We start from the raw sequence: 13388 nt of genomic DNA on the forward strand, positions 1-13388 counted from the left end.
AATTTAATAGCCGATTCATGAACTTACACCGTGCTAGTTTGTATGATGAAAAAGAGCACGAATTGTAGATACTATGTGATATTCATGAACTTACACCGTGCTATTTTTCTGTAATTGTAGGACAATGCCAGACGTAGTTTGGGAGCATGGCCAAAAGGTCGGGGGTGGTTTCAAATGCAAGTATTGCAGGGAGGAGAAGGGTGGGGGAGGAGCAACACGGTTCAAAGAGCATTTGGCACATAAGGGGAAAGATGTGAAGGACTGCCCTTCGGTTCCGATCGAAGTTAAGCAATTCTTTAGTGAGCAGTTGGACAGGAACAAGGTTAGAGCAAAAGCAAGGGCCCGAGAAAGAGTGCTGAGGGACCAAGTAGCAAGGGGGCGGCACACTGACCTAGAGGAGGAGGGTGGCTAGGGGCACGACGAGGATGCAGAGCTACAGGCTGCCTTACACCAGTCCTGCCAAGAGTATGACTTTATGCAGCAAGCTGGGCCACGATACGAGAGGGGTGGCGGATCTGGAGCTGCTTCTGGATCTATAAGTGGTGGTGTTGGAGGCAGTGGTGGACCACAGCCTTCGATGTTCAGAAGGAGTCAGTCACAAGTCCCCGAGAGGGTTAGGGACTACCACCTAGGTTTGAGCAGTGCTCCACGACAGCAAAGGATTGATACCGGCCCATGGACTGTCAAGGGGAGGACATCAAGAGAGCTTCTAGGGAGGGCATGGGCGAAGGCGTGCCATGCTGTCGGTATTCCCGGCCGGAAAGTCGATGACCCATACTTTAAAGCTGCGATCGTGGAGACCCAGAAACAAGGTAACAATGTATATTTTGAGCTACATTACATATCCTTTATTGTGATCTTAATGCTTTCTCTTCTATGACCGCAGGTGTTGGAATCAAAATACCATCAGGGAGGGAGATAGATGGAAAATATTTGGATGAGAATGTGAAGGAGATAGAGAAAGAGATAGAGAAGTGGAAGAACGAGTGGGATGAATGTGGAGTCACGATCATGTGTGATTCGTGGACGGGGCCTATGCGTAATTCGGTCATTAATTTCTTGGTGTATAGCGGTGGCACCATGTATTTCTTGAAGTCCATCAATGCGTCCGACAAAATACAGGACCATCAATACTTGTTGAAGGTAAGTCCATGTATCGATGCATTGTTCTCACGTTGGCATAAAATATAGTACCATACGCATATCACATTGGCAATGTTGTGCAGGAGATACGAGCAGTGGTCATGAAAGTGGAGCCTCACAATGTGGTTCAGCTTGTCACGGATAATGGTTCGAACTACAAAAAAGCCTGCAAAATTCTCTGTCAGGAGTTCCCTACCATTGCATGGCAGCCTTGCCTTGCCCATACCATCAACCTTATGCTGAAGGACATAGGGAAGTGGCCGGAGCATGATGCTTGTATTCGAAGCGCGCAACGAATTTGCAGCTGGCTCTACAACTCCAACAGTTTACACAGCATGATGAGGGAAGCCATCGGTGGAGAGTTGGTCAAGTGGAATGTAACAAGATTTGGGACCAACTACATGTTCCTTGAAAGCATGTATAAGAAGAAGGACCAGTTCATGACATGGTTAGTGTCACCTGAGTTCCGACAGTCCCGCCACTTCAAAAGTGAAACTGGAAGGTACATTTACGAATGTATCACAAGTCTTGAATGGTGGGCGAATATGGAGTATGTGATCAATGATGTTGAGCCTCTGTACATTTTTTTGAGATTTGCTGACACAGACAAGACACCTAATTTGAGTGAGGTGACAATGGAGTATCAAAACATGAGGCAGACATATGCCAGCAAGTTCAGCAGTGACTACCCCCGGTTTGAAAAGATCATGGCTGTGATAGATGCAAGGTTTTTGTGAACTACAACCTCCGCTTGCGTCTGCAACGTGCTACTAGAGGGGTCGATCCATATGACTATGATCCAGTTAGCAGTTTCATGGATCTTTCTTTGTACCGGCAGTCATCAGCAATTCAAGATTGGATGAAGCAATCAAGGTCCAATGGAGACCCAGCATTTGATGAAGACTCTGACTTCACTGACACTCCATTGCCGAGCCAGATGTTCACTGACATAGGCTCTTCTTATGGTCACGATGAAGATGTGGAGACATGGGCCGAAGAAACAATTGGGGACACACATCTGGGAAAAAGGAAGACTAAGATTGGTCCCGAAATGAGAAAAGGGAAGAAACCACGCACTGAGGAGGAGTTAGGTAGTGACGATACCACACCTGAGCCTAGTGGTGGTGAGGACATTGGTGATGATGATGATGATGATGATGATGATGATGATGATGATGATGATGATGATGATGATGATTCCAGTAGCAGTGAAGGTGATGGCAATGATGGCAACGAAAGTGGTGGTTATCGTATATCTCCTACTATAAGGTTCACTGGGGAGGAGGACTTCACCCATGCAACACAAGATACAGATCATGGAGCACCTACTTCACAACGACAAACAACATCGACACATCGACATGGTCGACATGCCCCACTTGCATATGATGAAGATAGCTCCAACTCTGCCTCCAGTGGTCAGTACTACAACCCTTACAGTACTTCTCCCCCTGCAGGGGGCTTTCTGTGGCCACCACCAGGGGTGGTGAACCCGCCACTTCCGCAGGCAGTTGCAGCATTGACTTATTTGGATTATCACGGCTACCTACCATATGGAGCTCCACAGTTGCAATATCGCCCACCTACATACGTGTATTTGCCACCAACAGACGAGCCGTATGAGGGACCACCGGGAGAGAGATTTGAGGACTGAAGAATGCAGGTACTTATCCTATCAACAGAACTTATCTATACGTTTTGCTTCCTCTACTTATTCAATTTATTTCACATAAATATTTAAATGCAGAGAATATGCTACATGGATTATTCTGGACTATGTCTTTGCCTCTGTTGTATCTTTGGATTGTAATAATTCTAAGGGACTTTGGATGTATTGCGTTCTATGTGTGGACTTTGGACATGAGTTATGTGTAATAATTCTAATGGACTTTGGATGTATTACGTTGTATGTGTGGACTTTGGACATGAGTTATGTGTTAAATGGTGTATTTGTCATTGTTTTGTGGAGTTATATATATGTTATGCATTATGAACTGTCAATATACACATAATCAGGGGAAATTTTGCCAAAATTTTCAATTTTTCCATATATACACATCATTTTCTGTTAATTTGCATCATTTTACGGTGACAAAACCGAAATTTCGGTCGAAATCACCGAAATTTCGGTCGAAATCACCGAAATTTCGGTCGGAATTCACCGAAATTTCGTTTTTTGAATTTGAATTCACTTCCCGTTCGGAATTAGCGAATTTCGGCGAAATTTCGACCGAAATTTCGTTTCCGGCAAACGGCGGAATTCGGAAAAAAAACGAAAAGGTAAACCCTGCTCGCCGGACGCCGGCTGCGAGCGGGCGCATGCGCGCGCGGAGCTCCCATTCGCAGCGCTGCTGGGCCGCTTGCTGCCGATTGGCTGCCGCTGCTGCGCCGCTCGCCAGCAGCATTTAAATGCATGCCGCGCTGGCTCTTCTCCGCCCGCTGGCCGGCGTAACCATAAAACATGCTCTAATTGGTGCCAACGCAATGCGTCAGGGTGCTCCCATCAAAAGATGACAGGATGGAGCAGGCCGTGCGTGGCCGTGGGGAAGACGACGCAACGAGGCACAGAACGAAGCATGTGATCCTACTGCAGACAGCACGCACGTCTCCATAGCCACACTGTGACGCGCGGTGGCCTACAAACTTTAATTATATTTGCATGTTTGGGCAGTGTACGGAAGAGGATTCCGGTAAAATTTTTACCTGGTGGTTATTTTAACATTATATATAGACCCGTGTTACATATATTTATATATTCTTCCAGCTTGTTGAGGGTCCACAATCTCCTGAAATAAAAATAAAAGGAGAAAAAATTTCGCTACTGTACGTTGGGAAAAGCTAAAAAGCCACAAGGTTCGAATCAGTTCCTACCATCTTCAATACTTTTCTGACCACTATTTTCTACTGTAAGACATTTAATAAGTAGAGCACAAGAAGTATGTATGTATGTATGTATGTATGTAATAATCAATTTGAATAATGTTCCCGGCCTGATCATTATTCTAAAGGTCATTATGATGCCTGGTTTCAGTAGATATATTTGATTGCAGGCAACTATATGACGCTCTTTTATTTTTGAGAAGAGACCTGGGTCACTACCAGTAGTGTGCTAGCTTGGTTATGCCACAATTAAAACTTAGTGGTTGTCTTGTGCGATATGGCCAACAAATAAACGTGGATGCAAAGAGGAGACATGATCCAGCAAGCTGCTGTACCACAAGATCAAGTGACCTGCCAGAAATGAGGTCTCATCTCAATATAATTGGAAAATTCTTGAATAGTTCATGGAAGTGAAGGGCACGCAGGTCCCCTACCAACTGATGCTGAGGTTTCTGCAGATCCCAGAGGCAGACCCACACACCCGGCCGGCCGGCCGGACTCCAGTCCACATCACCGGGCCGGGGTGTTGATCGAGTACATGGGCATATAACAGCGGACAGCGTGGGTTCTAGGGTGGGCACGTGTTGCGTTCCTGGGACTGGACGTACCAAAGGACCAGCTAATAATATAATTAATCACTCAACTAATTAGCATGATGGGCTAATTTGCTTTCTCTAGTCTGATGGCAGACTAATAAATGTTTATTGAATTACAACATAATCATCTTACAACTAATAAATTTTGACATTTATTGTTTTAAATTTTTTTGTTGAATTATTGTAAGTTGATATATACAAACTAGTGAAGTAACTTAAAAATCAGCTGCATATAGTCTATATGGTGTGCCAAGATGGAGCCGAATGTTCCTTGATGGTCTCACACCTAGCTTTGTCTATATGGCAATAATATGATATGAATAAGTGAACCGACATAAATATAGTTTATTTCAAGTATCATCTCTGGATTATTCATAGGGGCTTCAAGGCGAGCCGAGCTAGCTACGCCCAATAGACCATGCATGGGATCAAGATGAGTATATGGAGGCATGTAGACACTAATATGCACTACTAGAAAAATTAGCATTCATCAATGCACATTAGAACCGGTTAATTTTCGGTACGGTATTAGTCACCTAGAGTCATTTTAGTACCGGGTCCAAACTTAAATGTCTCCCAAGCCATTTTAGTACTGGCCCAAGACACCGGCCAGTACTAAATATCGCCTTTTAGTACCGGCCAGTGTTTTGGTCTGGTACTAAATGTCGTCTTTTAGTACCGACTGGTGTTTTGGCTCGGTACTAAAATGGTCCAATCATTTAGTAACGGGCCAAAATACCGCCCGGTACTAAAAGGCGATATTTAGTACCAGCCGGTGTCTTAGCCCGGTACTAAATGATCATTATGAGTTACTTCAAAAGGAATGCATCTTCCACCCAGTCACATGTGATGCATACGTGGGATGGTAAGAAAGCTACGCACGAGGTCGGAGGTCGTGGGTTCGAATCCTCACGACCGTGCATGGGCATTTACGCGTGAAAAATTGGCGTGACTTGTGACTTTGTGATGTTTCGCGTTACCAACCGGTACTAAACAGCCCCTTTAGTACCTAGCATTTTGGCCGGCTAGTACTAAAGGGGGTTGCTGACCGGTACTAGTGTTCATTTTTCTAACAATGATAGCTAGCGTTGTTGCAGACGATGGCGGTGCTAAACTGCATGCCAAGTGATGAATGAAGAGGTGAACCGCTTCAAAAAAGATTCCGCTCAACAGTAGTTCAAATGTAGATCAAAATATTTTGTGATTATGTATTAATATACTGATGTTGCTTTTTATTACACCTCCTTAGTCTTGTGGGGCGTAAGGCTTCGGAAATGTTCTGTACAAAAAAAATGTACTTTTGAGTTTATTTGTGTTCTTGTAAATATTTACATTGTGCCGGATACTGATCTTTTGAGATAAAAAAAGGTTGCTTGCAAATGTATATATACTCCATCAGTTTGCAAGTATGAAGGACTTTTGAGTTTATTTGTCCTATCAAATGTCAAAAAATGATAAGTTTGATCAAGTCTTTTTCCTATATCAAACAATGATAAAAACGTTTTCCTTACTCTGGAACAGGGGAAGTATATGTTCAATAACATAGGATATGAGCTTCCACTGAAGCAGGAACAACTACAGTAACTGTCATCACCAATGCATGAAACTAATGGTAGTGGTAGTAGTTACTAACAAATTATATATCCCCTAGAAAGGAAATAAGAATGACCCGTATATCGATCCATTGATAATGAAGCAAGGTACAGAGACCGCAACATGAGTGATAGGTAGCCAAGATGCAACAAGACTGATTTTAATTTAACAGCTGAGATTAGCCGGCAACAGATGCGTGTGCGTGTCAAAATATCTCTGTCCTCGACCCCGAGGAAGCAGTCGTGGATGATCTAGAGTCGCAGCTCGAGGTCAAGCTCCTCGCCGGAATTGGAGGGCGCGATGGCGGTCTTGGCGATCTCCGGCGGGGCAGACATTCGGGAGGTCGTCCTCCAATTGAGAACTTCCACCGTGCCACCGCGGCCGGCCAGGGCGGAGGGCCCGGCTGCCCCCGTCCCCGGGAGCAGCACATGGTCACCGTAGAGCCGCGTGCTGGCGTCCGGCGCCGCCTCGACCTTCACGTCTATGACGCCGTGCCCGTGCGACGCGATCGGGACAGGCAACAGGCCGAGCGCGCCTGGAAAAGCGGCGTCGTCGTGGCCGGCGTAGACGTGGGGGTTCCAGCAGGCGGCGGCGCGGTCCTTCTTGTGCGCGTTCTGGTGGCCCCCGAGCGCCTGCGACTTGAGGAACTTCTTGTCGCAGAAGAGGCAAGCGAACAGACGCACCTTCTTCCCGCCGACGTACGCCATCGGCGCCGCCACCTCGTCGACCTCTTCACGGCGTTCGGCCGCCGGCGCCAGGGCCAGGGATAGGTGTAGCTCCTGCTGCTCCATGGCACTGCAAAGCTGCCTTGCTAACTGTTCTAGAAAGCACCCAGTCAATAATAAGCATCAGTAGGAGAAAACAAGTTAATATGTCAGTTCACACCGCCGACCAATCGTGCTTGGTTTTGCTAACAATGGAGATGGCGGCGGCGATTCTCTGTCCAGAAATGGGAGGGACGACGCATCGACGGGGCCGAGATGGGAGCTATAGGTGAGTGATGGCACGCTGTCCTTTTGGTAGGAGCGGATAGTTGGATACCAAGTCGGCGATCGAGTACATTTATGGGGCGAGGAACAGCACTATTATTCTTTCTCTACAGCTGCTCTGTTTCACTAAACCAAATACATCATTACTGCTAATGTTTTTGGGAGAAATCCTCAATTATTGGCCATTAATTGCAATCGCATAGCCAATGGTGTGCCATTAATTGATGAGCAAATATATATGTAATGGCAGGAAATTCATTATTTTATATATTACTAGCTTTTGGTGCTGAATTAATTAATTTGAGTAATATAAAAAAGTATTTTACTACTTCAATACCTTAATAGATTCCGGAGGGTTTGTATTTATTACATGCTTTTAAATTGTTTGCACTATGGCATCAGAAGCGCATAGCACCTCGAACAGGGCCTCGATGGAAGCCACGGAAAAAGCTTATGACGACAAGGGGAGCAGGCTGAAAGATGCATATGTGGACCTCACTGGCTGATTGTACGGCAAACAGGTAGCAACCAGCGACCCGTACGGATGCACATTGTGATTCCCGGCTCGGCTCAGCTCGGTTCGGTCCTGCTTGTAATCCAAACGAGCTAGCTCGGCTGGGTCAGCTTGCGAGCCAGGGAAGTACGAAACGACACAAGGTGACAAGGGGATGAATCACCCGATGCCTGGCCATTGTGCTGCTCCATTGATTTAGAGCTCCGTGCGGACTGCTGGAGCTCCTCCTCCTCCATGGCATGTGGATTCTGGAGATGGTACCTATGGCCCTCACTATCAAAAAACGTGTGTTTACCGTATGCCCTTCTGTTTGCCGTGTGCAACATTTTGGGCACACGGTAAATACATTGTTTACTGTGTGCCTACCAAAAAACGCACGGCAAATACTCAACACACGGCAAACACAACTTTTACCGTGTCCAAAACACACGGTAAAAAAAACACATGGCAAAGGGGGGTTTGCCGTGTGCCCAGATCTGGGCACACGACAAATCCCTCCTCTCCCATAAAATCTCTCCTCCCTCTACGGACGTCGTCCCCATCCCCTCCCTCTCCTGACGCAACCCCATCCCCTCTCTCCCTTTCCCGGCGCCGCCCCCTCCCTTCCCTTTCCCGCCGCCGCCGCCATCGCCTCCCTCCCTCAACCGGCGCTGCCCCCTCACTCCCTCTCCCTGCGCTATCCTCTCTCCCTGGAGGCCGGCGCCCTCTCCTCTCCCTCCACCTCCCTCTCGCGACTCCCCCCCCCCGCTCGCCCCTCACCGGAATAGATCGATCGGTGAGGAGGGGCGGCCAGGCGAGGAGCAGCAGCTGCGGCCAGCAGGAGCTCCAGCACGTGGTTTGTGGCGGCGAAGCTCAGATCCAGCACGGCCAGTGGCGGCGCAGCTCAGATCCGGCGGCGGTGGCGGCTCCAGCTTAGCTTCGCCTCCATGTCGTGGCCAGTCGCGGCCAGCAGGAGCTCGAGCTCAGATCCAGTGGCGGCTTATCAGCAGGGCCACGACACCAAGCTGGTGGCGGCAGCAATGACGGCGGGCGAGTGGCGGTAGCAGCGATGGCGGGCGGGTGGCGGCAGCGGCGCTGGCCAGTGGCCGGCGGCGGCGATAAAATTTCTTTTTGTTATGCCAAATTTTTTTTTTGCCGAGAGTCAATTGACACACAGCAAACACTCTTTGCCGCCTGAATAATGGACCACAACAAATTTGCCTTTGCCGGTCGATATACGCCGTGCGGGGTTTGCCATGTGTTGCACACGGCAAACCTTTTCCCGTGTGCATTTCAGCCTTTGCCATTTACCCTTGGCACAGAACAAAGAACCCAAATTCGGTAGTGCTTAGGCCGAGCACCTGTCTCGCTCGAGGAAGGTTGGAGGAGGCATGGACAACTGGTGTGGTAAGGATTTGGCAAGCATCAAGGACAAAGGGAGGCCTAGGGGGTGCGGCATCAGGACCAGGTGAGAGAGGAAGGTTGGACGGGGCGACATCAGCATCAGTTGCAGTGGGGATATAGATGGTCATTCAGGCTACCCAGCCCGACCCAGCCCAAGCCCGTGCTGGCTCGGGCACAAATAGATTGGGCCAGGCCCGGCACGAATAGGCTAACAGGTCATGTCGTGCTGTCCATCGTGCCACATCATCGGCCTAGGCACGAGCCCATTTCGTGCTGTGCCGGGCCCGGCTCGGCATGGGGATTTTCTTGTGCCCATGCCAGCCGAAGCCCGAGCAGTCGAGGGAGGCTGCTTGCGCGCCGCTGCGGCACCTGCGTGCGATGATGCGGCCTCCTGCGCGTTGCTGCGCCTGACGTCGCTGCACCTTGCATCCCGCCGCACCTGCCGTCGCTGCCTTCCGCACCCCGCAGCGCCTACCATCGCCGCGCGTGCTGCCACGCGGCCTCCAGCGCACCGCTGTGATGTCCCGCCCGCCATCGCCGCACGCGCTGCTTCGACCTCCTACATGCCTTCGCAGGCCGCGCGCCACCGCGCCGTCTCCACCTCTTGCAAGCTGTTGGGAGGGATGTGGGATGGGAGATGGAGGATGACGTGCGTCCATGCGCCTGTGTTGGTGGGTTCAAAGATAAGGTTTGGGATATTGTGTGTTGGTGGGGAGAAGAATAGCCAAGGAGGCCAAGATTATTCATGTATGGGCCGAAGTATGGAGGTGGAGATGGAGGGGTAATGGGCTGTTCCGGGCTATACTCTAAAATTCATGCCAGGTTGGGCTGTCCGCCGTACCATGGTGATGCCCCAAGCACGGCTTGAAGTATCGGGCTGGGTTGGCTCAGGCATGATGATCAACGGGTCGTGCCGTGCTTAGACCGGGCAAAAAAATCGTGCCTCGTATCGGGCTGTCGGGTCTCGGACTTTTTGTACATATATATAAGTGGGGAGCGGGCTAGCAATGGGAAAGGAGGAGGCACGGAGGGGGTTGGCGTTGGCAAATGGCTGGTGCAGTGGGTAGCTGGTGAGGGGTTGGGGGGGGAGAGAGAGAAGGTGGTTGCGGGGCATCGGCACCTGGCAATGCTAGAGCAAATTGAAGGGAGGTGCATTAGTCTTGTGGGTGTATAGAGTTGAACTGTGAGGGATGCATATATGCTGAAAAATTAGATTTAATCACTGTTTTTGCAAAATTTCGTGGGTGCATGGGCACCACCTAATCACTACCTACCTTCGCCCACCTGGCATCACTAGAGGAGTCGATGATGGGAACAGATGAGCATCACGTGGTGGTAGGGAGAGGATGGAAAGCAGGGGCTGAATGAGCTCTAAGGTTTGATCAGACTTTTGTTAGGCTTACTGAGCCGCTAAATTGGGATGGAAGCCTGCTGATGCATGCGGCTCGTTAGAGCCACCTCGAACTCGCTCGTTCTACTAACGAGCAAAACGTTCTGCTCGGCTTGTTAGCAAATTGCATCGAGCCACGAGTATTCACTACCGGAAATCTCAAGATTGTCGAGTGTTTACATGTTTGCCGAGTGTTTTATTTCAGACACTCGGCAAACAATCTATTTACCAAGTGCCAACAAAAAAACAATCGGCAAAAAAAGCACTCAACAAATAAGGTTGTTTGCCGAGTGCCTAAGGGTTGGCACTCGGCAAATAGGTGTTTGCCGAGTGTCAATGGGTGGGCACTCGGTACACAACCCATTTCTAAATTTTCTAAAAATTTTAAAAATAGCAAATAAAGTCTAAAAATTATGAGATTTGGCAAAATGTCATAATATCATATGTGTAGGTTGTGGAAAAAATTGAGGAGATTTCGCACACTTTGTCACATACGTGCTTACAAACCGATACATCTCCGAAGAAGAATCATAGAGTTGAGAAGGATTCGATAAGATTTGAAGTCAAATTGATGGTCGAATTATTGTTTGTGTTCAAAACTTTTTGTATAGGCAATAGACAACATAAATTTCTTAACGTGAAATTTTGGTGATTTTTCAGGTCCATTTGGTATTTTTAAATTTTTTTGCCGAGTGTATTTTATTTGGCACTCGACAAAGCCTCTCTTTGCCAAGTGACATAAAAATACACTCGGCAAAGCCTCTCGGATGAATTTTGAATTAGAATTTTTGGAGTGTTTCAAATGACCTCGGATGAATAAACTCACAACATCAAAGTTGTAGATCTAGAAAAGTTAAGAAACGTTGTAGTTCACAACTTTTTTATTTGAATTCATTTAGGATCTCGAATATGTGTTTGAATTTCTCAAATTTGAAATTCAAATTTTGCCAATGACCTCGGATCAAAAAACTTACAACATCAAAATTGTAGATCTCGAAAAGTTATGAAACTTTGTAGTTCAAAATGTTTTTATTTGAATTCATTTAGAGTCTCAAACAAGCAATTTAATCTTAGATTAGTATAATATGTGGGGAATCAAAATGGTATCTAGACATGTGATGCAGGGGTGGAGTGGTAGAGGAGGCTGCGCGAAGCAAGAGGTCACGGGTTCGAATCACGGCAGCCGCGAAGCAGCGTGAATTGGATGTCTGGTGTGGTTACCAGATAAAAATAAATTTTTTTGCTATTTTTAAACCCTGTTTTTAGATCCGGTCTCGAAAAGGCAAAGACTTTGCCAAGTGCTCGGAAAAAACACTCGGCAAAATCGTCTTCGCTGTCACTAACTTTGTCGAGTAGGCTTTGTCGAGTGTTACACTCCGGCCTTTGCGGAGTGTAACTAAGTACTCGACAGAGTAATGGATTCCGGTAGTGATTTCATGCCCGCTCTAATTAGAACCATCCATCCATAACTAGTTGCCATCAATTAGGTGATCTTGCATCTCGATCGATTTGGCCGTGGTACCTTCAAATCTTTTGGGAATGACTGTCGTGGGCGACCAAGAAGATCGAAACGTAATGGATTCTACACAAACAATTCTTTATATCTAGAGTACTTCCATTTCATTACATCTGTACATGGCATTAAAAATGGCAACGGGTAAAATCCGCGCGGATATCCACTTCATAAACCCGTATCCGCGTGCTAAAATCTGCACCCGCGCCCACACCCGCAACCCGCAACGGGTAGGAAACGATACCTGTACCCGCTATCTGCGGATACCGGCATACTCGCGGGCACGCCTGTATACCCGCAAGCTTAAGAAAATCAAGCATACAAGCACATTTTTAATAGCATATAAATATTAATATATCAATGAATGCACCTCTATATCTCATCACTAATAAATTACAACATAATAAACAACATGTCAACACCATTTATGTGAGGAAATAAATAAATCTTAGCAATTAAATGAACTAGTCTCATACATAATACATTACAAGAGTCATTGCTTGCGGGTTTGCGGATTCGGGTATCAATTTTTCAAACCCGTTTGTGGATATCCGTTGGGTTTAAAGTTGTACCCGCGCCCGTGCCCGCGGGCACAAACTCATACCCGTATCCGCGCCCGTCGGGTTTGGTATCCGCGGGTGCGCAGATATTTCGTACCCGTTGCCATCCATACATGGCATTTTTGAGATAGCACGTTATTTAGAAATATTTGCTCGTTGATTCCACTCTCTGTAAGAGTCTTGGTCGTCCTTTGGTCCAAATAAATTTGTGACGAAATTATCAAGGCCTGCTGTGGAATATGGTGAAATATTATTTAATGCGTGACACATGGCAGTACCAAATTCAGAAATTTTCTGGGAGCTGAAAACACTCACAAAAACAGCCAAAGCCACCAACGATTCATGACATCCAACTCGCATGAAAATTCTATCAAATATTAACTCCAATAAATAGGTAGAAGTACATTTCAATTCTCAAAAAGGTATATTGTTGCATACAAATTATATTTCATAACAGGGAAGATGAGCAGAGCGGGAGTAACAGGGTGAGAGCTGCGAGGAAGTAAAAATAAAATAAGCCCATAAAGTGCATGTACTGACTATTTCAGTATTTTGTGACTGTTGTTGATCCCTCTCATGAAAATGGCACGCCTCATATAAAAATCATTTTCATGAGAGTTATGCAACACCTCCATAGAAATAAACATTTTCAGGATTGTCCACGTAATTTTCATGAGAGTTTTTTCTCACACTACTAGAAAAGGAGGCATCAGTCCACCTTCTGTTAGTACCGGTTGCTTAAAATCCGGTACTAATACCAATTTAGTACCGGTTCTACAGCACAGTGCCCCCCGAGGCCATTTAGTACCGGATTTTAACACCACCCG

At 47.0% G+C, this 13388-nt stretch overlaps 2 protein-coding genes across 2 annotated transcripts; one reads left to right on the top strand and one right to left on the bottom strand.

Moving 5' to 3' along the window:
- The first annotated feature begins 464 nt into the window (after positions 1–464).
- Positions 465–3052, top strand: LOC120662276. Its single transcript, XM_039941458.1, has 5 exons — positions 465–812; positions 887–1143; positions 1227–1645; positions 1864–2806; positions 2891–3052. The coding sequence occupies exons 1-4, from the start codon at positions 476–478 to the stop codon at positions 2795–2797; spliced, it is 1947 nt and encodes a 648-aa protein (XP_039797392.1). The 5' UTR covers positions 465–475; the 3' UTR covers positions 2798–2806; positions 2891–3052.
- Positions 3053–6274: 3222 nt separating this feature from the next.
- Positions 6275–7273, bottom strand: LOC120659351 (protein LATE FLOWERING-like). Its single transcript, XM_039937467.1, has 2 exons — positions 7128–7273; positions 6275–7032 (listed from the first exon to the last, which is right to left on the bottom strand). The coding sequence occupies exon 2, from the start codon at positions 7001–7003 to the stop codon at positions 6464–6466; it is 540 nt and encodes a 179-aa protein (XP_039793401.1). The 5' UTR covers positions 7004–7032; positions 7128–7273; the 3' UTR covers positions 6275–6463.
- Between the last annotated feature and the right edge of the window lie 6115 nt (positions 7274–13388).

This window comes from Panicum virgatum, chromosome 2N, assembly GCF_016808335.1.
Source record: "Panicum virgatum strain AP13 chromosome 2N, P.virgatum_v5, whole genome shotgun sequence".
NCBI classification, from domain to species: Eukaryota; Viridiplantae; Streptophyta; class Magnoliopsida; order Poales; family Poaceae; genus Panicum; species Panicum virgatum.

What these genes read in the sequence shown, in the direction of transcription:
- LOC120662276 (XM_039941458.1), top strand. Translation starts at nt 476, where the DNA reads ATGCAGCAAGCTGGGCCACGATACGAGAGGGGTGGCGGATCTGGAGCT. An exon ending in CGTGGAGACCCAGAAACAAG is followed by an intron (nt 813 to 886) that starts GTAACAATGTAT and finishes CTATGACCGCAG; the next exon opens with GTGTTGGAATCAAAATACCA. An exon ending in ACCATCAATACTTGTTGAAG is followed by an intron (nt 1,144 to 1,226) that starts GTAAGTCCATGT and finishes AATGTTGTGCAG; the next exon opens with GAGATACGAGCAGTGGTCAT.
- LOC120659351 (XM_039937467.1), bottom strand. Translation starts at nt 7,003, where the DNA reads ATGGAGCAGCAGGAGCTACACCTATCCCTGGCCCTGGCGCCGGCGGCC.